This window comes from Marmota marmota, unplaced genomic scaffold (assembly GCF_001458135.2).
Source record: "Marmota marmota marmota unplaced genomic scaffold, marMar, whole genome shotgun sequence".
Classification (NCBI taxonomy): Eukaryota; Metazoa; Chordata; class Mammalia; order Rodentia; family Sciuridae; genus Marmota; species Marmota marmota.
In genome coordinates, this window is record NW_025999944.1 from 7,538,521 (window position 1) to 7,560,164 (window position 21,644).

Below are 21,644 nucleotides of genomic sequence, written 5' to 3' on the forward strand. Positions count from 1 at the left end.
ATTTCTTTTTAGAACTGAATACCTTTCATTGTCTGGATGTACCATTTTATTTACCTGTTCACCAACTGAAGGACATCTTGGTTGCTTCCAAGCTTCATGTGCAGGTTTTGTGTGGACATTAATTTTCAATTCATTTGGGAAAATATTAGAATATGATTACTGGATAGTATGGCCAGATGTGTTTAGTTTTGTAATTAACTATCAAACTGTTTTCAAAGTGGCTGTACCATTTTACATTCCCATTAGCAATGAGTGGTTCTACATCCCATCAGCATTTGGAGTTACAAGTATTTTGAACTTCTAATAGGTGTGCAGTGACACATCATCAGTTTTAATGCGTGAAACTCTAAGAGCATAAAATGGTGGGAATTTTTTCATATGCTTATTTGCCATCAGTTGGTATTCTGTAACAAGATGCCTGAACAGTCTTTTGTCAATTTTTCAGCAGGGTTGTTCATTTCCTTGAGTTTTAAGAGTTCTTTGTACATTTTGGTCCTTTACAAGATATGTATTCTGCACATATTTTTTTCCAGTCTGCAGCTTATCTTTCCATTCTTTTAATAATGTCTTTCCTAGAGCCTTTTTTTCACCCCCTTGTGGTTCAAGGGATTGAACTCAGAAGCATACTCCCACTGAACTACACTCCAGCCTTTTTTTTTTTTTTTCAGATCCTGAGACAGGGGTCTTGTTAAATTGTCCAGGCTGGCCTTGAACTTGTGATCCTCCTGCCTCAGCCTCCCAAGTAGCTGGAATTACAGGCATGCACCCCCATACCCTGCCCAGAGTCAAAAGTTTTAATTAAATCTACCTTATCGATTTTTTTCTTTCATGGACTGTTTTTGGTGACTAAAAAGTAATCACCAAATCCGAGGTCATCTGGATTTTCTGTTATCTTCCAGAAATTTTCTGGTTTTGCATGTAAAATGTAGGTTTTTGCTCCATTTTGATTTAACTTTTTGTGGAAGGTCTAAAGACTGTATGTTGATTTTTTTTTTTTTTTTTGCATGTGAATTGCCCATAGTTGTTCCAGCACCATTTGTTGAAAAGGCTGTTCTTTCACTGAATTGCTATTTTTCCCTTAAAGATCCACTTGACTTATTTGCATGGGTCTATTTCTGGGCTATTCATTTCCCTTGACCTGTATGTCTTTTCCCTCATCAATACCATACCATATGGGGGCTGAGGTTGTGGCTTAGTGGTAAAGTACTTGCCTAGCATGTGTGAGACACTGGGTTCAATCCTCAGTACCACATAAAAATAAATAAATAAAGGTATTGTGTTCATCTAATACACACACACATACATATATCATACAATTTTGATTGCTATAGCTTTATAGTTAAGTCTTCAAGTTGGGTAGTATTAGCCCTCAGTTTTGTTTTTCAGTAATGTGTCAGTTGTCCCACATTTCCTGTTTCTTCATGAAAACCTTAGAATGGGTTTGTTGATATCCACAAAATAACCTGCTGGGATTTTGATTCACTGCAGTAAATCTATTGATCAAAATTGGGAGAAACTGACATCATAATGATAGCAAGTTTTCCTGTCAATGAACATGGAGTTCTCTCTCAATTTGATTATTCTTTTAATGTTTTTCATCATAATTTAGTAGTTTTTCAAATGTAGATATGAGTGTTCCATTTTTTTTGTGCTAATATAAATGTTTTTCAAATTCTAATTCTTCATTGCTGGGACAGAGAGAAGTGGCTTTCTTTCTTCTTCTTTTTTTCCTTTAACAAAGCAATTGACTATTACATATTAACCTTGTACAACCTTGCAGTTCCCACTTGTTAGTTCCAGCAGGGTTTGTTTGGTTTGGTTTTATTGCTTTTTAATTACTTGGGATTTTCTCCAGAAATGTATTAGTCCATTTTCTATTGCTAATAACTGAATACCACAGACTGGATGACTTCAAGTGAAAAGAAGCATGCTATGGCTCATAGTTCTGGAGTTCCAAGGTTGCAGGGCCACACCTGGTGGTATTCTTTCTGGAAGAATGCCAAGATGGTACAGGGCATTGTGTGGCAAGAGATGGAAAGTGTACTGTGTCTCCCGGTCTCTTCTTCTCACAGAGCTACCAGGACTGATTCAAGAGGGCTCCTTCGTGACATTAGCTCATCTTCATCCCTTCCATGGGCCAGGCCTCCAAACACCAATTCAGATATTTCACACTGTAGGTACCTCATAATGGGGACTAAACTGCAATACACGAAGCCTTGGGGGACACATTCAAACCACAGCAACAGATAATCACGCAAATGAAGATCATTTTCTCTCCTCCTTCCTAATCTGTACACTTTTAATTTCCTTTTCTTACTGCAATAGTTAGGACTTCCAACGTGAAGCCAAACACAAGTGCTGAAAGGGGTGCATCTTTGTCTTATTCCTTATGTTAGAGGGAAAACATCTACTTTTTCACAGCTAAGTCTGATTTAGCTGTCAGTTTTGTTATTATTTTCGGTAGAAGTTCCCCTCTGAATCAGCCTTGTAGAAATGGAATAAAAACCCACTTGGCTATTGTATTTGTTTCCTGTGGCTGCTGTAACCAAGTACCACAAACTGGGTGGCTCAAAACAACAGAAAATTATTCCCTTATAGTTCTGAATATTAGAAGTGCACAATGAAGACATGAGTGGGGCCATGCTTCCTCTGAAGGTTCTAGGGAAGAATTCTTCCTTGATTCTTATAGCTCCTGCTGGTTACTGCCTAACCCTGGTGTTTCTGGCTTGTAGTTATATCACTCCAATTTCTGCCTTCACCTTCACATCATCTTCTCCTCCATTGGTCTGCAGCTTCACAAAGTATTCTCCCTGCGTATGTGTCCAAATTCCCCTCTTTCTGGAAAACACCAGTCCCAAGAGTAGGGCCCATTCTTATCCAGTCCAATCTTTGCAAAAGCCCTACTTTCAAATAAGGGCACATTCACAGATTCCAGGGAACATGAATTTGGAGGGGCATTATTTAACTCACTATGGTCATAGTATATACTTCTTTTTGTATTGCTAAAATAACATTGTTATTCTGTCAAGGATTTTTGCACATATGCTTGTGAGAAATACCCATCTGAGGTTTTCTTTCCTGTGTCTTTACCTGGTTTTAGTGTGATGTGGAATGTCACAGATTTTGTTTTCCATTTCCATAATAATTAAGGATATTTAGCTTTTTTTTCATGTGCTTACTGTCTAGTTGCATATGCTCTTTAGGGAAATATCTATTTTAATGTTTATTCGTTTTTAAATTGGGTTATCTTTCTCTTGAGCTGTAAGAATTCTTTTTGTATTCTGGAACTAGACCCTCATTAATTTTATCAGAGGAATAATTTATTCTGTTCTATGGATTGTCTTTTCACTTTCTCAGTAGTATCCCTTGAAGCATAAGTTTGTTTTCCCCCTTCGGTGCTGGGATTTGAATGCAGGGCCTCACACATTAGATACTCTACACTGAGCTGGAAGGTTTTCAATTAGGAGGTTTGTTTTGTTTGATATGGCATCTCACAATGTTGCCCAGGCAGTCCTTGGATTCCTGTGCTCAAGGGATCCTCCTGACTCAGCCTGCCAAGTAGGTGGGTTTATAGGCACCAGCCACAGTACCTGGCAAAAGTATTTAATTTTGGTGAAGTCCAATTTATCTATTTTGGGGGGCGGATACAGGGATTGAGCTCAGGGGCACTCAACCACTGAGCCACATCCCCAGCCCTATTTTGTATTTTATTTAGAGACAGGGTCTCACTGAGTTACTTAGTGCCTCGCTGTTGCTTAGGCTGGCTTTGAACCCACGATCCTCCTGTCTCAGCCTCCTGAGCCTCTGGGATTACAGACGTGCACCATCATGACCAGCCCAATTTATCTATTTTTAATTCATCTACAGACTCAAATTCTGGAAGTATTGCATTTATAACAATATTAAATGCTCTAATCCATGAAAATGAGATGTCTTTCCTTTTATTTATATTTTTCAACAATACTTCTACAAGTCAGGATCACTGGCACACATCTGTAGTCCCAGCTACACGGGAGGCTGAAGCAGGAGGATCACTTGAGCCCATAAGTTTGAGGCAATCCTGGGCAACACAGAAATACCACATCTTTTTTTTTTTTTTTTTAATATTTATTTTTCAGCTTTCGGCGGACACAACATCTTTGTTTGTATGTGGTGCTGAGGATCGAACCCGGGCCGCACGCATGCCAGGCGAGCGCGCTACCGCTTGAGCCACATCCCCAGCCCCGAAATACCACATCTTTAAAATAATTTTTCTGTGGTTTTCAGTATTTGTCTTGTACTTCTTTCCTTTTCTTCCTAGATATTCTTTTTATGGTATTGCAAATGAAATTATTTCCTTAATTTTTGGATTTGATCACTGCTATTATAAAAAATACAATTTATTTTATAAAAATCTTACATCCTCTGTAAATACATTTTTAATAAAAACTTTATTAAAAAATATCTTGCATCCTCAGCCCTGCCGAGGTTGTGTTCTACTAATGTAGCCTCTTGGGCTCTATTTTGGTTATTGTTTCCATAGTATATTTTGTACTGCCCTTTTATTTTCAACCTCCTTACACCTTTGAAATTAAAATGTGGCTCTTGCAGGTAGCATACCTAAACATTTTAAATTTTTTTTATTTTGCAGTTCTGGGGATTGAACCAAGGGCTTCAAGCATGCTAGGCAAGTGCTCTACCACTGAGCTAAATCCCCAGCCCTCTACGTTTTTCATTTACTCCGTTCTGTTACTCTCTACCTTTTGAGTGGTGTTGGGTCTACTGACATGTGATGTCATTTTTTTTTTTTTTTTCGGTACCAAGTATTGAATTTGTGATCGTCCTCCTCATTATAAATCGTATAATGGGTTCAAATTTGTGATCGATGCTTACTTGCTGAGCCACATTCCCAGCTCTTTATTATAATTTATTTCGAGATAGGGTCTTGCTAAATTGCTGAGGCTGGCTTTAAACTTGCAATCCTCCTGCCTAGCCTCCTGAACTGCTGGGATTACAGGCATGAGCTACTGCACCTGGCTTGTAATGTAATTATTAAGGTGAGATTTATATCCGCTGTTTTATTTGTTTTCTATGTGCCTATATATATTTTCATTCTTCTACTCTTTCATAACTGCCTTATTTTGTATTAAATAGACATTTCTAGATACCATTATAATTCCCTTTTTTAATCTAGTTATATGAACTTTTATATAGTTTTTGGAGTTTCTTTCTCTCTCTCTCTCTCTCTCCTTTTTTTTTTTTTTAACTAGGGATTAAACCCAGGGGCCCTCAACCATTAAACCACATCTCTAGCCATTTTTATCATTTATTTTGAGAGAGGGTCTCAACTAAATTGCTTAGGGCCTTACTAAGTTGCCCGGGCTGGACTCAAACTTGCCATCCTCATGCCATAACCTCTCAAGTGGCTAAGATTACAGGCATGCACCACCACACCAGCCCTTGGAGTTATTTTCTTAATGGTTTCCCTGGAGATTAAAATTTTAACATAAGGTTAAACATCTCATTCATACCAAGTACAGTGGCACATACCTGTAATCGCAGCGACTTGGGAGGCAGGAGGATCACCAAGTTCAAAGCCAGTCTCAGCAACTTGGCAAGGCCCTAAGCAATTTAGGGAGACCCTGTCTCTAAATAAAATGTTAAAAAGGGCTGGGGATGGGGCTCAGTGGTTAAACATCTCTGGTTTCAAATCCCTAGTACCAAAAATAAACAAACAAACAAACACCTTGTTCACTTGATAATTAACAAAATTAATTTCAGTAATTTCCACATCCTTTGTCTTTACTGTTGTACAAATGACATCATTATGCATTATATGCACATTCTACCAGATTTATAGTTATTGCTTTATGCAGTTTTCTCTTAGAAGAAAAGTTACTAACAAAAATACTTTTTTGGCTTTCTTTTAAATTTACCTATGCGGTCACCTCTTCTGGTAGCACTTATTTCTTCATATGGATCCAAGTTACTGTCTAGTGTCATTTCATTACAGAGTCATTTCATTGAAGGACTCTCTTTAGTATTTCTTGGAGGACAAGTCTAATAATAAAAATTTCTTCCAGGGGCTGGGGTTGTGGCTCAGTGGTAGAGTGCTTGCCGAGCATGTGTGAGGCACTGGGTCTGATCCTCAGCACCACATAAAAATAAATAAAATAAAGGCCCACTGACAACTAAAAATAAAAATTAAAAAACAATCTTTCAGATTTTATGTGGGGAAATCTTAATTTTTCTTTTTTTGAAGACATTTTTAAAATTTGTCTCCAAATTGTGATTCTCCTGCTTTAGCCTCCCAAATTGCTTCGATTACAGGTTGTATACCATGGCTCCCAGGAGTGTTTCTTTTTAAAAACTGAGTGCCAAAGCAACCTACCTCCTACCCCCGGAGTCCTCCCAGGTACTGGAGACTGAACCCAAAGGCACTCTACCACTGAGCTACATCCCCAGCCCTTTTTATTTTTTCATTTCAAGATAGGGTCTCACTAAGTTGCTGAGGCTAGTCTTGATCTTGTGACACTCCTACCTCAGCCTCCAAATGATGAAGCAATGTCTTCAAAATTCTAAAGAAATTAATTGCCAAACCCAGAAATCTACATATTAATTGTCAATCAAGTATGTGGGTAAAATAAAAATATTTTTAGGCATCTAACTCTCAAAATGTTGTGAGTAAGCTACTGGAAGAGTCATTCAAAAACAATAAAATAAACAATGAAATAAGCCAAGAAAGATAAAGATATCTGGCCAGGCACAGTGGCACATGCTTGTAATCCCAGCTATTCAGGAGGCTGAGTCAGGAGGATCTCAAGTTTGAGGACAGCCTAAGCAACTTGGTGAGACCCTGTCTCAAAAATAAATAAATAAATAAATAAATAAGGCTGGGGATATACCTCAGTGGTAAAACACCCTGAGTTCAATCTCCACAAGGAAAAAAAAAAAAGACATTGAACACAGAAGAGAGACAAAAGTAAGTCCCCAGATGGTGATGAGAACTCAAAAGACCGATAAATAAACATGGAGTCAAGTACGTCCTATCTTGCTATAACAAAATGAAGGATTCTAGGAAGAAGATCTCCATGAAAACAAGGGTATTAGATAGAGTATCAGGTGTGTTCAGAGTTAACAGGAAAAGTTTTAAATTGAGGAAAGAATAAATAATAAACATGAAGAAATTTGAAAAAGAAAAACAGGCAATCACTAATTCTAACAAAAACCCAAAATCAAAGAAAGGAATCATAGTCAAAATATATTATGTGATGGCTGTAATAATATCATGTACACTAAAAAACTACTTAACCAGGCTTGGTAATATAAGTAGATTGGGAAAGTTGAGGTAGAAGAAGGGAGCCATGTGCCAGTGCTGTAAGATCCCATTTTCTGTAGCAGAAAAACAATAGCTAATGTCTCAAACAGAAAAAAAAAAAAAAATACTGTTTAGGAGACAGGAGATACAGGCTAGATAAAAAATAACTAAGAAAGGTGAAAGTTGTTGCCAAGGGGTAGCAAGTGCCAATCATAATGGTGATGAAAATATGTAACAAGAGAACTACTTAAGAGGTGTTAGAACTTCTGGTGGCTACCATCGCTCTTAGGGGAAGACAAAACTGGGGAGTCTCTGCAGGTGGTCAGAACCTTAAAATCTAGGAGCAAATTTGTTTTGAGGCAGCTCAGCTGAGGAATCAGGAGAAACTCTGGGAGAGACAGGATCAAAATAGTTTCAATATAAAGATTTCTTCTGCTAGATACAGAATAGCAGGAAAATGGCAAAAGTAGACAAAAACTAAGATGATGGTAAGGACTAGAGTCCAATGAAACATTATGATTCAGAGAATCCTGATATGACTATCTTTATTCTAGATTTAGAATAAACACTGATTAATTTCCTCTTTGACCTGGTTCAATGGGGTTTAATAAGTATTTCTTAAAGTTTATAATTCAAAAAAAGAAACAAAAATTAAAACAGTTATTTGACTTAGAACAGAGCTGTGTCACTAGAAATTCAATGTAATTCCCCTAGAAGAGTATCAGTTGTATGCAAGGCCCTGCAAAGGATAGAAAAGTAAGATACTATGGCAGATTGTTCTTTTCAGAAATAGTCACAGCAGTATCTCTAGTTGCACACATTCTTCCAGAACCTTGCCATCCCTCAAGTAAATGGTGGAATCTCTTTTCCTACCCTTGAACCTGGGCAGGACTTTGTAACTAACTCAGTGTGTAGAACCCAGCAGAAGTGCCGTGGTATGACTGCCACAGTTGAGGCAATAAAAAGCAGCATGACCCCTACCTGGTTCTCTCCATCTCATGAAATGTCAATGCTTTGAATCCACCTACCATACTGACAGGAAGGCAAATGGCCACATGGAAAGACCATATCATAAGACTCACATGGGAAAAAAACTGGAGCCCAGTGTTCCTGACCATGAATCTCATACATCCTTGTGGTATGGCAAGAAGCTTTAAGGTAACTTGTTACCTTGTTGTATGCCACGAAGTTCTAAGGTAATGTGTTACATAGCCATCAATAGCCAAATAATTCTTTAAAAAAAAACATTCAAGAGTGGTAAGTAAGCACACAAATAACTAAAATAAGTTAGCAGGATGTGATAACTACTACACAAAATATAAACTAAGGGTCTTGGAAGAGAAATATAAATCATTCTTGCTAAAAGATAAGAGCAGAGAGGGAGTGAGGGAAAATGGGAAAGGTTTGACAGGTAATCTTTGAGCGAGGTTCTCCAAGACAGAACTTTGAAGGAAAACAATAACAAGAAAAAGAAAGGCATAGTAGAACATGGTGACAAAGTAGCTTATTATATGGACCTTTGAGATAAAAATTCATCATCTAACATGTCAACAGTATCAAAATATTTGTGGGACACTGTAGGAAACATTCTAGAAAGAGACAAATTGGAGTTTGAGAAACTAACATCAATCACATGAAATAGTTAAACCTCTTGCTGTTTAACCTGTATGCAAAGGGCTAACACCAACCCTAAGACTGAAAGGCACTTATCAGCACTTCCTTTGATGTACAGGCCAAGACAAAAATCAGTACCTTGCTTGCTCACTGTCCCAGACTCAATATCAGCTTAATGACAGCAATTCTCCATGGTTAGCATTCTAGGAGTTAGAGCTCTAGGAGTAACATATAAGAAAGCTTTTGTCTTAAACCAGAATGAAAGAATCAGCACCTAATGATAGCCATAAAAAGCTGAGTAATTCATAAGCTGCTTTAATTGCTGAAATTTACCCCCAATTTCCCTGATAAGGGCATGAAAATTATGTCTGCAGGCATCAGGCTGACAACTAGGGAAATACTTATTACTTACCCAACCAAATTGAAGCTTTTGGCCCTTTGAGCTGAAAGGAAGAACTGTGAGCCGCTTGTTCCATCAACAAACAATGGTTCTTTTAGAAACTCACCTTTGATGTGGGATCTCTCCCTCTATATCAGACCTTCTGTTCAAGAGTTCAGAGAGGTAGTCCTTAAAAACCCAGAAACTTTAGGATTTCTGTTCTCCTCACCTCATAAAACTTCTTCAATGAGCCCACCAGGCACAGCTTCAGGCTGTCCACAATCTCCTGATGAGGCATCTGGAATACCACTCGAGAATACCACTTAGTGAGGGTGCTGGGCGGGTGGGTGGGCAGACAGAGGGAGAGACAAAGAGAGGGGACAGTGAACAGACACTCACATAGGAAGGCATGGTCTGCATGTCACACACAGGTTTCTCTCTGAATTAAATCAATAAAATATCTAGTAAATGTATTTATGCATTGAGAACATGGAGGATATGGGAAAATACATTTAAGCCACATATAACATCAAAAATATAAAATTCTGAGTATTTGCTACAAAACTGCTTCCAAGATGAAAAAAAAAATAACCAACTACCTTATAGTCATCATAAATAAACAGTGACACAGCATACAATAAATTCTGTGTAGCAGCTCAAGAGAACTGGTTGAGATGTATTTGTTCTGATATAGGAAAATATCCAAAATATACATTTGAAGTGAAAAAAACACACTGAGAAATAATCTGCACAGTAATATCCTATTTGTACAAATTACAGACATATGTGTATATATCATATATATAAACAATCACATGCCACATAATATTATTTCAGTCAAAGACAAATTGCATATTTGACAGTGGGCTCATAAAATGACACTGCCTAGTGATGATGTGGACAATTTAATTTGTGTAAGTACACTCTATGTAAGTACACATATGGCTGTATGTGTGTGTGTGGGTATACACACACACACACATATGTGTATATCACATACATGTTAATGTATGTACAGAAGAGAATCTGAAAGCATATATACACCAAACCTTGGAGGTGGCTGGTAAAAGATAAACAATGAGGAAGTCTCACATTCTCAATTTCTGCAGATACTGGGAATAAGCATATAAACAAATACCACCTCATTTCTTGGGGGAGCCAACAAGACAAGGCACAGCCTACACGCTCACAGGAGGCTGGGCTGCAGTGGGCAGCAAGCCTGGTAAAGAGGCTGCATTAAACAAATGCCATAAGAAGACAGAGGAGGGAGGAGGTTAGAACTATTCATATTATAAATACGCAGGACTCCAAAACATGTGCTGGATTTACAACATCAGGCATCAAAATGAGATAACCAAATACAATAGAACCAGTAGTACTTACAGATTGATGCTTGCAACGAAGCCAACCACAGAACGCATGCCTCTGCTGGGGTCATGGTAAACATCCATCCCAATCACCATTAATTGTTTCTAATTTAGAAAACAAAAACAAAAAGCAAACCCAAAATCTAAGCAATCCATTGCTCCATCTTTAATTATTATCTGAACCCCAAAGAAACCTCTCTCTAGGTTTACTAATTAAAACAAATTCTGGGAAAGAAAGACAAAGACTCCCATCGATTTAACATGTTCTTGGGCTTTGCAGTAGAAACTGCTCAATTCTTTCTTTATAAAGCCTCAGACTAGCAAAGGAGTGCAGCTATATTCTAGTGAACCATATTTAAGGACACTAAAAAGTGAATTTCATATAATTTTCGAGTATCATAAAATATTTATATTTTTTTCAGCATTTAAAAAATGTAAAAACCATTCTTAGCTCATGGACTGGTCAAAACAGACAGTGAACCATTTAGACTCCTGGTAGCACTGAGGGCAGAAAAGACAACCAGAGGAGAGCACTAGGAGAAGAGCTGGAGAGCACTCTTTGGAGAGTTGAACTGAGGGAAGACACCTCAGCAGCACTCACCAGAGGAATATCCACTCCCCACAGCTCGCCTCCCAATTTACAGTTAATCTGAAGTAAAATTTTCTGAGCCACACTGCGAAGCCTGGTGGGTTGACCAATGGTTCGGACATTGATGACCTACAGTGATAACAGATACGGGAAAGGCAGGACATTATCAAACTCTCAGAAAAATGAATCATTTCCAAGTAAACACAGTTGTTCCTTTGTTCCAGAACCCCGAGAGTGCCAAACTCCACAACGCACAAGCCCATCATATGCAATGGCACAGGATGTGTACCTAACCTGCACACATCCTCCCATGTACTGTAAATCACCTCTAGATGACTTACAATAATACAGTGTAATTGCCATGTAAATATAATATAATTGTCATGTGAATAGTTGTTTCAGCTTATTGTTTAGGGAATAAGCACAAGGAAAAAATTATACATTTTTGGTACAGACACAACTTTTCTAAGTATTTTCAATCCATGGTGGGTTGAAATCCACTGATGCAGAGCCCACAGATATAGAGGACTGACTACACTACACTTAAGGAATTTGAGATAGCACACACTATGTTTGGGACTAATAATTCTAATTCTGGTGTCTCTAGGCATGTGTGTACATACATGAATACACACACATAACACAACAAAAAAAAAAACCTCAACAAATGAAAACTTTTGGGCTGGGGATGTGGTTCAAGCGGTAGCGTGCTTGCCTGGCATGAGCAGGGTGCTGGGTTCGATCCACAACACCACATAAAAATAAAAAATAAAGATATTGTGTTCATCTAAAACTAAAAAATAAACATTAAAAAAAATGAAAACTTTCAAGAGCACCTGGTGCAGAGTGAAACTTTTTTTGAGGGGGTAGGAGTTTACTGAGGGTTGAACCCAGAGGTGTTTAACCACTGAGATATATCCCTGGTCCTTTATTTTTTATTTTACTTCATTGCTGAGGTTGGTCTTGAACTTGTGATCCTCATGTCTCAGCCTCCAGAGCTGCTGGGATTACGGGTATGCACCACCATGCCGGCTCATGGTAAAACCTTATTTATTTATTTATTTATTTATAAAGAGAGAGAGAGACAGAGAGAGAGATTTTTTTTTTAATATTTATTTTTTAGTTATCAGCGGACACAACATCTTTGTTTGTATGTGGTGCTAAGGATCGAACCCGGGCCGCACGCACACCAGGCGATTGCGCTACCGCTTGAGCCACATCCCCAGCCCGGTAAAACCTTTTTTAAAACCCCACTCCCCACCAAGGAAAAACAGCCTTCTCCTCTCAAAGTGAAGCCTCCACTCTTAGAACTGATCAGGAAAAAAAAGAACTGAGCAGGAAGGTGTCCTTTTGAAGAACTACCTGCTCCTTGCCAGGTTACTCTCAACAGGGGACTCTTTTAGCCCAAAGCTCCAAGTAATGGCTTCCAATAGTTTTTATGGTCTTTTTGAACACATGCACTCATCTTCACAAACCTCAGAGGAGGCTGGGGCAGCTGCCTTGCCTCTTCTCCACTCTACTTACCTGTGAGGGCACTGGGGATTGCACACAGCACAGCTTCTTGATGGCCCCATAGAGATCATCACGTGTGCCCGTAATGATGCAAACAACCATCTGTATCTTCCCCTTGAAAAGATAAAGCATAAAGGATCAGGTTCCCAAACTCTCTAGGGACTTTCATAGGACTGAGTTTGCAAAGTCATAGGACCTTTAGGATGGACAAAGAACTAAAGGACAGAAAAAGGCTCTTGAATCTGAATTAGCATTCATTTGGCTCAGGACTGCTCTTTATGGATGTGTGATGTTACTATTTACTATCTAGAGCTGGTCCTGATCACCAAAGATTTATTTACGAGGAGACTTTAGACCCTGGAAAAGGACCAGGTTTGAAAATATGCAAGAGTTCTATTACTTGCTGCTTTCAATTCCCTGTAATGTGGTTGACCACTCTCTGAGGAAATGTGAAATGCAATACTATAAGAAAGGTTCAGAGTCAAATGCAGAAGTAATGATGTTATTACCAAGTCCACAGTAGCTACTCTTCACTCTCTGGTTAGGGAGAGAGAGATAATGCTGATAGCATCCCTCCTGTCAGTATCTTCTATCCCTCACTGCTTTAGAGAGCCAAAGTTGAGAACAGGATCTTCCAAAGTATGCAGCACTCAAGAGAAACAAGGTTGCCAATGCCCTATGTCAGACACTGCTATACATCCAAAGCAGTGGAACACTGCTCCTGATCAAGACCACTATCTGAGTGTGGTGGTGCATGCCTGTAATCCAAGCAACTCAGAAGGCTGAGGCAGGATAATTGCAATTTACTGAGACCAGCCTCAGCAACTTAGTGAGACCCTGTCTCAAAATAAAATGTTAAAAAAAGGACTAGGAATATATCTTAAGTACAGTGTCCCTGGGTTCAATCCCTTGTACAAAACAACAACAACAACATCCTCTCTCTCTCTCTCCCTCTCTCTCTCTCTCTCTCTCTCTCTCTCTCTCTCTCGTTAGGACAGAGAACAATGTAAACCTAGATTGCACACTGGGAGCCAATGGGCTGGACACAGCAAACAGATGTGTTTGTTTAGTATCTATTGTGATTTATAAGTTTTTTTTTTAATTTAAACACAGGGAGGTATATTTATATGCAAATCCTGAATTCTAACTTACACTGAAAAATGAATAATGAATCAATTTGGCAATGGTGAGCTTGTGTCTCTGGTCATAGGGATCACCCTCTTTAGTTACCACAGGTACCTCCTAGCCCTCTTCACTCACTGATGTTATTTATTATGCGGACCCTGCACACATCTGATTTTGTGATCTCTCACAAAGAGAACAATAAAACCGAATGCCCCGAAGATGAGAAAGAGACAGAGTACATGAGGTACATGTGGTGAGCATTATGAATGGTACTCATATCACACTACATGAAAACTATTGGCTATGTGCTCTCACACAGAAACACAAGAAGTTCTGAAATGGGGAGTCGTGTACTAAACTGGGCTAGTCCTCTGAAAGCAGAGCGGAACTTATCACTAACCATGCTGGAGGGAGGCCATGGCAGAATATGACATACATGGGAAGCTGGGAGGACATTATGAAGGGAACACCCAAGATAGGACATGAAAGCTGGGTGCCCTACCACACGCCTGTTAGTCCCAGCTACTTGGGAGGCTGATGTGGGAGGATAATTCGAGCCAAGGACTTTGAGGCCAACATGGGAAACAGTGAAATCCTATCTCAAAATCAGAGAGAGAGAGAGAGAGATCATGAGACTATGATCTATGAATGATACACCAAGAGAAGTGGGTCACAACAAGAAAACTAGGATGTCAAGATAATCAAATTCTAGGACTGATCTCATCAATTCAATTCACCAGTCTTCAATTCAAGGGCAAATTACTTCCAAAAACCTTTCTTCTGCCTTTGTCCTCTCCCTAGTCTTCTTCCTGTATTTTGTTTACAAACAGATTAAGAGCAGGATGATCTGGACAGCTGAATTGTGAGTGCTATGACCTGTTCAACTCCAGGGTTCCAGATCAGTTATCAGGACCCAGTCAATAGGCCCTCAGCCAAGTTCATCACCAGAGCAATTCAAGTCTTGAGCCAGACCAGACAGTGACAGCTCAGTACTGAATAGTGAAAGATGGCACCTGGCCCAAGTAGTTATTTTCTGAGCACAACATGTTCTATAGATAATGAACTGAAGTCAAGTCAGCTATTCTCCTAGCCAAGTACGTGAGAAAAAGAACACTAGAATGAGTGAGGGTGCCAACACAAAATGAGAGAAACAAAAATAACCAAAGGGCATTGAGAATACTTCCTCAGCTCAGTACTTCATGTGCAACTCAGAGGTTCCGTGACATCATCAATAGCAGACTGTAATCAAGCATTGACAATTGAGTAATCAAGTATTTTAAAACAGAGATCCTATACATTTACTCAAATTAAGTTAATTTATTACCTCAACTCCCAGCATGGACTGAATGGTTCTGATATAGGTCTCTATTCGATCATCCTTCAGTTCGACCCAGGCCGGTGGGCTCATGCGCATACCAATGGGGCCAGCTATTTTCTCTAACATGTTAACCAGTTCTCTGGCCTGATCAATTGCTCTCTTTGGGTAAAAGAGTGCCCAGAAATGCATGGGGATCTAGGAACAACCACAAGCTGTTTTTAGTATTTCTTACAATTTAAAACATACCAAACTCACACTCAGGAGATTTTATTATAGAGAATAAATTACTTTCACTTACCCTGCTTAAATCCGGTCTTATCTAATTCCTACTAGCCACATGAATGTATAAGTAAACTCTGACATATTCTCACAGTGGAATACTATTCAAAAGATGTATACAACCACAATATAGATGAAATTTATGAATACAAGACTGAAAAATAGCCAGATATAAAAGAACATACATTCCATGAGTCCATGTATATATGAAGTACAGGAAAACCCAAATGAATTGTACTTATACTGTGACCATATCAGGACAGTAGTTATTCTGAATGTGTGGGGAGGGTTCAGGGGTAGACTAACTGGGAGCATGGAGGGATGCTGGAAAGTTCTGTTTCTTAACCCCTGGTGCTGATTACACAAGTTTATTTAATTTGTGAAAATTCATCAAGCTATATACTTATAAGTGTGCCGCTTCTTTAAATACATTTCAATTAAAATCTCAAAAATTTTTAAATAGAAATATTTTATGCATGGCCACAAAGACCAGGCTGGTCAAAATACTTAGAAATAATTATATACCACTTTGTTATTTGATTCAAATAGCTAATATGCCAGTTGCCTTGGTGGGGTACTGTTTTGACTTCTTTCAAGGATAAAAACACCTCCTGCCCTCAGTGAAAAAGAGGGAGAAAGGAGAAAGAAAGAAGGAAGAAAGGAGGAGAGTGGGCCATGAGCTGGCATAAGATGAATCACTATGGCAACAATTTCCTTCTCTACTTCCCATAACAACTCCTCCTCTGCTTTGTTTGAAGGACCCTTGTTTAATAGGGAATTTAGAATGGAATTCAGTGGTACTTTCTCTCATTTCTGTTTCCAAATTTCAGTACTCTGGGGATAATGGTTTTCTCTCTCTCTCTCTCTCTCTCTCTCTCTTTTTTTTTTAGAGAGAGAGAGAGAGAGAAATTTTTAATATTTATTTTTTAGTTCTCGGCGGACACAACATCTTTCTTTGTATGTGGTGCTGAGGATCGAACCCGGGCCACACGCATGCCAGGAGAGCACGCTACCACTTGAGCCACATCCCCAGCCCATGGTTTTCTCTTTATCCCTTCAAAAATCACTTACAGTTAAGATGGAAAGGTCTCTGGTTACTTCCTTAATCCAGTTTAGGTCCTGAGATGTGATAAATGAAGTATTTCTTAAGTTAATTCTTTCCATTGGTAGAACACGTCCTTCAATCTAAACAGAATATAAAGTATCTATGACTTTATTAAGCATTCATCTATGAACACTACATGGGAAAACACTGATTCTGATGACTCTGAGGCCTAGTCATCTCTACCTCATAGATTTGCCCTGTTACAACTTTTGAGAATAGCAGAAAAATGAAACTTCTATCAGCAAGATCCATGTCAATCGAAATCTGGACAAATGTGGGTAAAATGCTTATAGGTACTATTCTTTCATGGTATCCCAAGAAAAGGGTTGGAAAACATTATCTCCTTAGAACCAGTGAGTGGAGGCATAAAATATAAAGTATTTTATGGGAAACTTGAAAAGAGAAATTAAAGGCAAAATTTCTTAATAAGATAAAAAGAGGCAACACCCTCACCCTATTTAATTAATTTTTTCAGGTTTGGGGATTCTGCTTCAGATTTGCCATGCTAGGAAAATGCTCTACCACTGAATTACATCCTTAGTCCCTATTTAATTTTTTTTTTAACTCAACCATTATCCTCATTTTACAGATATGGAAACAAAGAGATGCTAAGCAACTTGATCAAGACAACCAAGATGACAGGGATTAGAGCAACTCAGGCAAACCCAGATGGAAAAGGCCACCAGATAATTCCAGTATACAAGCTGGAGACCTCTTAGGTCTACAGAAGGAATAACAGTAGCATATTCAAGGAAACACAAATTAATTAATTGAGAAAAAACAACTTGGGGAATAAAAGAACAACAACAACAACAAAAAAAGGAAACGGAAAGACATACAGAACTTTAATAATAATTTGGGTTGAAAAACTAAATTGAAGTAAGTTGTCAGTGAATACTCATTCCTCTTGATGTCTATCTGACCAGAAATTATTAGCTTAGATCCCTTGAAAATACAGAGGGAAAAAAAAAATCTGTAAATGATACTAGCATATTAAGTCAAGAAAATTTAAGTCCATCTAATGAAAAAAAAAAAAAGGTATAAGAATAAAGCCAAAACTCCACAATGAAGTCAAATGAGGAGGCTGTCAGCTGGCCTCACACGGCTCTAGAACCTCAGCTGATTCTGTTCCTGCACCTTCACATCTTCTGGTTTACCTTGTGCACATCCTTTTGTAGACAGAGGCCCCAACGTGTCAGTTCGTTGTTGGCCGTCTCATTCTTTGAAATTCTCTGTAGTAAGCATTCTAAAGCGTTATGGTGCTGTTTGGGGCTCAGGTTGATCTGCTGGGTCAAATCCTAAATAGAAGTAAAATGGAGATAACAAGTTAAAGTATTGGGCTGGGGGTGTAGCTCAGAGGTAGAGCATTTGCCTAACGTGTACAAGGCCCTGGGTTCAATCCCCAGCACTGACACACACACACACACAAAATGTAAATATTAATTTATCTTATATGAAGTTAGATATACAAACCCAAATGTGTCTGAAATATTTCCATAAACCTCTTTAGGTTTGGGGGATGCTGTTTCATATTTGCCATACTAGGAAAATGCTTTACGACTGAATTACATCCTTAGTCCCTATTTAATTTTTTTAACTCAGCAGAAATTTTCAAATATCATGGAGGACTTTTGTAAATCTTTCTCAGAAACGTGAAAAAGGTATACATTAAAACTTGAATAATAAAAGAATTTTAAAGGTTACTGACTTTTTCTTATGAGATCTAAATCTTTTAGCTTCCTCAAAGCTTGTTCTAAATTTAGAAATTCCAAACAGAGTCTATGAAAAAAGACTCAAGCAAAAAGGGCTTGAGTACACCTATTTAAAATTTGAGAAAAGTCAGAGGAAAAAACATATGCCAGCGTCCAGCCATACACAACAAAAGAGCAAACCACATTCAGTCTTACACTTTGTCACACTATACTAGCCATTTTGATGTCAGCACAAGGCACTTTTTGCCCAGAACTTGCCACAGTGTTGACCCATATGGGTGCCTGCTAAATACTTTTATTGAGTAATATCTAGCAAGTGTATATGAAGATTCTGAATCACATGAGTTCTTTATTTGTTCTTTTTGGACTAATGATACAGCTGCTGTGCAGAACAACAGCTATGGGGCTATCTAGATAGCTCTGTGATCATAAAGTCATTAGGTAACTAGCAGTTGTAAAGAAGGGGCCTTGACCTACATAATCATAGAAGAAGGTAACAGAGAAGAAAGAAATCTCCCACAGGAATATTCAGCTTCACTCCAAGATCTTTAGGATACTAATAAAAATTTGACGTGGCATTTAAGTCCAGGACAGGCAAGGAAAGCAAGATAGCAGAGTAGCTCAAGCATGGACCCTAGAGTGGCAGGCAGTGGGTGGAAGCTCAGCCACACACTGCCTGGGAGGGGCACTGTCCCTACCTCTGCTTCTCAGCTAGTTCTGGCTAGTTCACAGTCCCGGCACCTCACAGCCCTGTGAGACAAATGTCTATATTCATCTTCTCACTAACTTTTTGCTTGTCTTCTCCATACCTTCAAACAATTGGAAGGCATGCTATTATCTTTTAGTTCTCTCCAGAACCTCATGTGCAGTCACATGGCCAGTCACCCATCATCCATATCTTCAGGATGGAGACAGGGCTGTTTAACTTTGAAATTCAGTCCCTCTGCTGCCCTAATTACCTCAAAAGGAAGCTGTGACATGCTTTTCCACATCAGTGGGGGAAGAGTCACAGATCCTGTTTCTGATAGAGGAGTTTGAAAGAATGGGCTTGCCCAGGTGACAACACAAGCCACAGTGAGAGCCAGAATCTGGTCCAGTTCTAAGTCAAACTGCTAGCTCAGGTGACCACTCAACACAGGAGGAGTTTTCCCCCTGGAAACAGTAGATGCCAACCTTCATGGCTCTGAAGTCCTTCTTCATCTTCTCTGGGATCCCAGTCATGAAGGAAAGCTCGGGCAACAGGAGGATTTCGCCTTTTAGCAGCTTTGGAGAGAGAACAGAGAGGGAGGGCAAGCAGTGAAGGAGGCTGGCAACACTCTGGCCCAAGGAAGCATGGCCAGGCCACAGCTTACACTGAGGAGCACAATCATGTCACCGGTTGTCCCCTCAGTCACAATACAAACAGCCTGCTATAGAGGGTAAAAGGAAAAATAATGAAACTGTCAAAAAAAGAGGGAAACCTAGAAAAACAAAACATACTTTTCTGCCTGGCCTCAAGACAATGGGAAGGCAACCCATCAAGCTGTGTGCCTCTCTTTCCTTTCATCCTGATCCTATCCTCCTATTTAAGGCAGGGAGTCAGGTGACAGGGTACTCTCCTCCCCCCAGGGCCCTACCCCACTTAAACATACCTTCCCTACTGGATCCAGAGGTTTTAATGTCTATGCACAGGACATTCGCCTTATCCCTTTTATCTAAATTGTTCATGTGGATATTTAGCTCCTCCTTGTGGGGACTTCAAGAGCAAATCCTACCAGTGTGATGCAGCAACTCTTGCCAGATGAGACCAAAAACCTTGCCCAGCTTCCCCACCACACAGTAACCACAGCTCCACAGCTCCCTTGAGGCTTGGGGTATGATCCAAGCAGCCACCTTGCCCTGGAAGTGTAAGTTAGGCAATACACTCACTGTCCCGTGGTTATTCTGTCTCTCACTGGGCCTGTGAATCAGCAGCGGCTGGTCTTCTTCCTTAATTGTGATTCCATAGTTTTTGCTAGAGCAGGGACGAGGCAGAAAAATTTTCAGGAGTGACATCGATATTCTTACAGCAACACACACTGAGTCTCTGTCTCTTACCAGGATCAAGGCTTATAATTCACATAAAACCCTTGTGTCAAGAATCCATTGGAAAAGGATAATGGACAAAGTAGGCTTGAGTCACAATGCAATTAAAGAGGAGAACTAAGGCTAATGTCCAAGAAAGAAATATGTTAACAACTTCCTCAGGCTAATGGGCTCAGACAACTTTTTTAGGTGAAAAGTTAGTTGAATAATTAAGGACTGGAATTTAATGTCTCCAACCAGGCTAAAATTCTAACAAAACCAGGTAAGGAAATACAATTAATTTATGTAGTAATTTCCCAAAGTATTAAAAGAATGGAAACTGTCAGGACAGCACATTCAGGTCAACCCCATAAACAAGCTCACTGGATCTTAGGTACGTTACCAATCCCATTTTTTTTTTCCATTTCAGAGGAGGTTTTTATTTTTATTTTTATTTGTTCTAATTAGTTATACATGACAGCAGAATACATTTAGTTTCATTGTACATAAATGGAGCACAACTTTTCATTTCTCTGGTTTTACATGATGTAGAGTTGTACCATTTGTGCAATCATACTTGTACCTAGGGTACTGATGTCCTTCTCATTCTACCATCTTTCTTACCCCCATCCCCAGTCTCCTCCCTCCCCTTTGCCCAATTCATAGTTCCTCCATTCATTCCATGCCCCTTTCCCCCATTATGGATCAGCATCCACTTATCAAAGAGAATATTCAGCCTTTGTTTTTTTGCCAAATTCATTATTTTAATAATGAAGTTGAATGTTATTATGGAACTCAATATCCTCTAAACCCCACCCCACCCTTGGGCCAAATCCAATCTCTTCTTTCTACCTGTAGTATTCCAGGAATGTGATTTCCTTCCCATCAGACATTGTGAAGCTATCTTTTGGAGTCTTATTCCAATCTACATCATCAATACGATAGGTGCGATTGTTGTATCGGGTGATAACGATATTGCCAACCAGAAGCTTACTGCACTCATCTTGGAAGTTTTCCTTGCTCTGCTGATACATGGCATGCCTTTGGAAAGAGGTAAGGGACTTTCGGATCATGTTTGCACAGACAGGGTAATATGAAAGGAACAGAGGACACAAGTAAGTAATTTAGGGACCTAGTGATCTCATTATAGCTCTATGACACCAGAGGGCCCCAGTTGTGTCTTTTAAGAGAGGGACTCTTGCCTTTCTCCTTTTTAATTTTAACACACACACACACACACACACCAAAAAAAAAAAAAAAAGAATAATGAAATAGAATAAAATCAATCATAAATGACAACAATC

The 21,644-nt window shown here is 39.1% G+C and overlaps 1 protein-coding gene and 1 non-coding gene across 3 annotated transcripts in view; one reads left to right on the plus strand and one right to left on the minus strand.

Annotated features, from left to right (window-relative positions):
* The window catches only part of Piwil2 (piwi like RNA-mediated gene silencing 2), a 49,893-nt gene that overhangs the window by 8,161 nt on the left and 20,088 nt on the right, over window positions 1–21,644 (minus strand). For both annotated transcript variants that reach the window (XM_048801462.1, XM_015499510.2), the window contains exons 10-19: window positions 21,193–21,381; window positions 20,206–20,290; window positions 19,471–19,560; window positions 17,743–17,883; window positions 16,552–16,665; window positions 15,208–15,396; window positions 12,771–12,872; window positions 11,259–11,375; window positions 10,674–10,762; window positions 9,520–9,625 (exon numbers count right to left, since the gene is read on the minus strand). In XM_048801462.1, coding sequence (XP_048657419.1) covers window positions 9,520–9,625; window positions 10,674–10,762; window positions 11,259–11,375; window positions 12,771–12,872; window positions 15,208–15,396; window positions 16,552–16,665; window positions 17,743–17,883; window positions 19,471–19,560; window positions 20,206–20,290; window positions 21,193–21,381 — 1,222 coding nt within the window. The remainder of the gene's footprint in view (window positions 1–9,519; window positions 9,626–10,673; window positions 10,763–11,258; window positions 11,376–12,770; window positions 12,873–15,207; window positions 15,397–16,551; window positions 16,666–17,742; window positions 17,884–19,470; window positions 19,561–20,205; window positions 20,291–21,192; window positions 21,382–21,644) is intronic.
* Window positions 17,929–17,999, plus strand: Trnav-aac. Its single transcript has one exon. It is a non-coding gene; the product is annotated as a tRNA-Val (tRNA).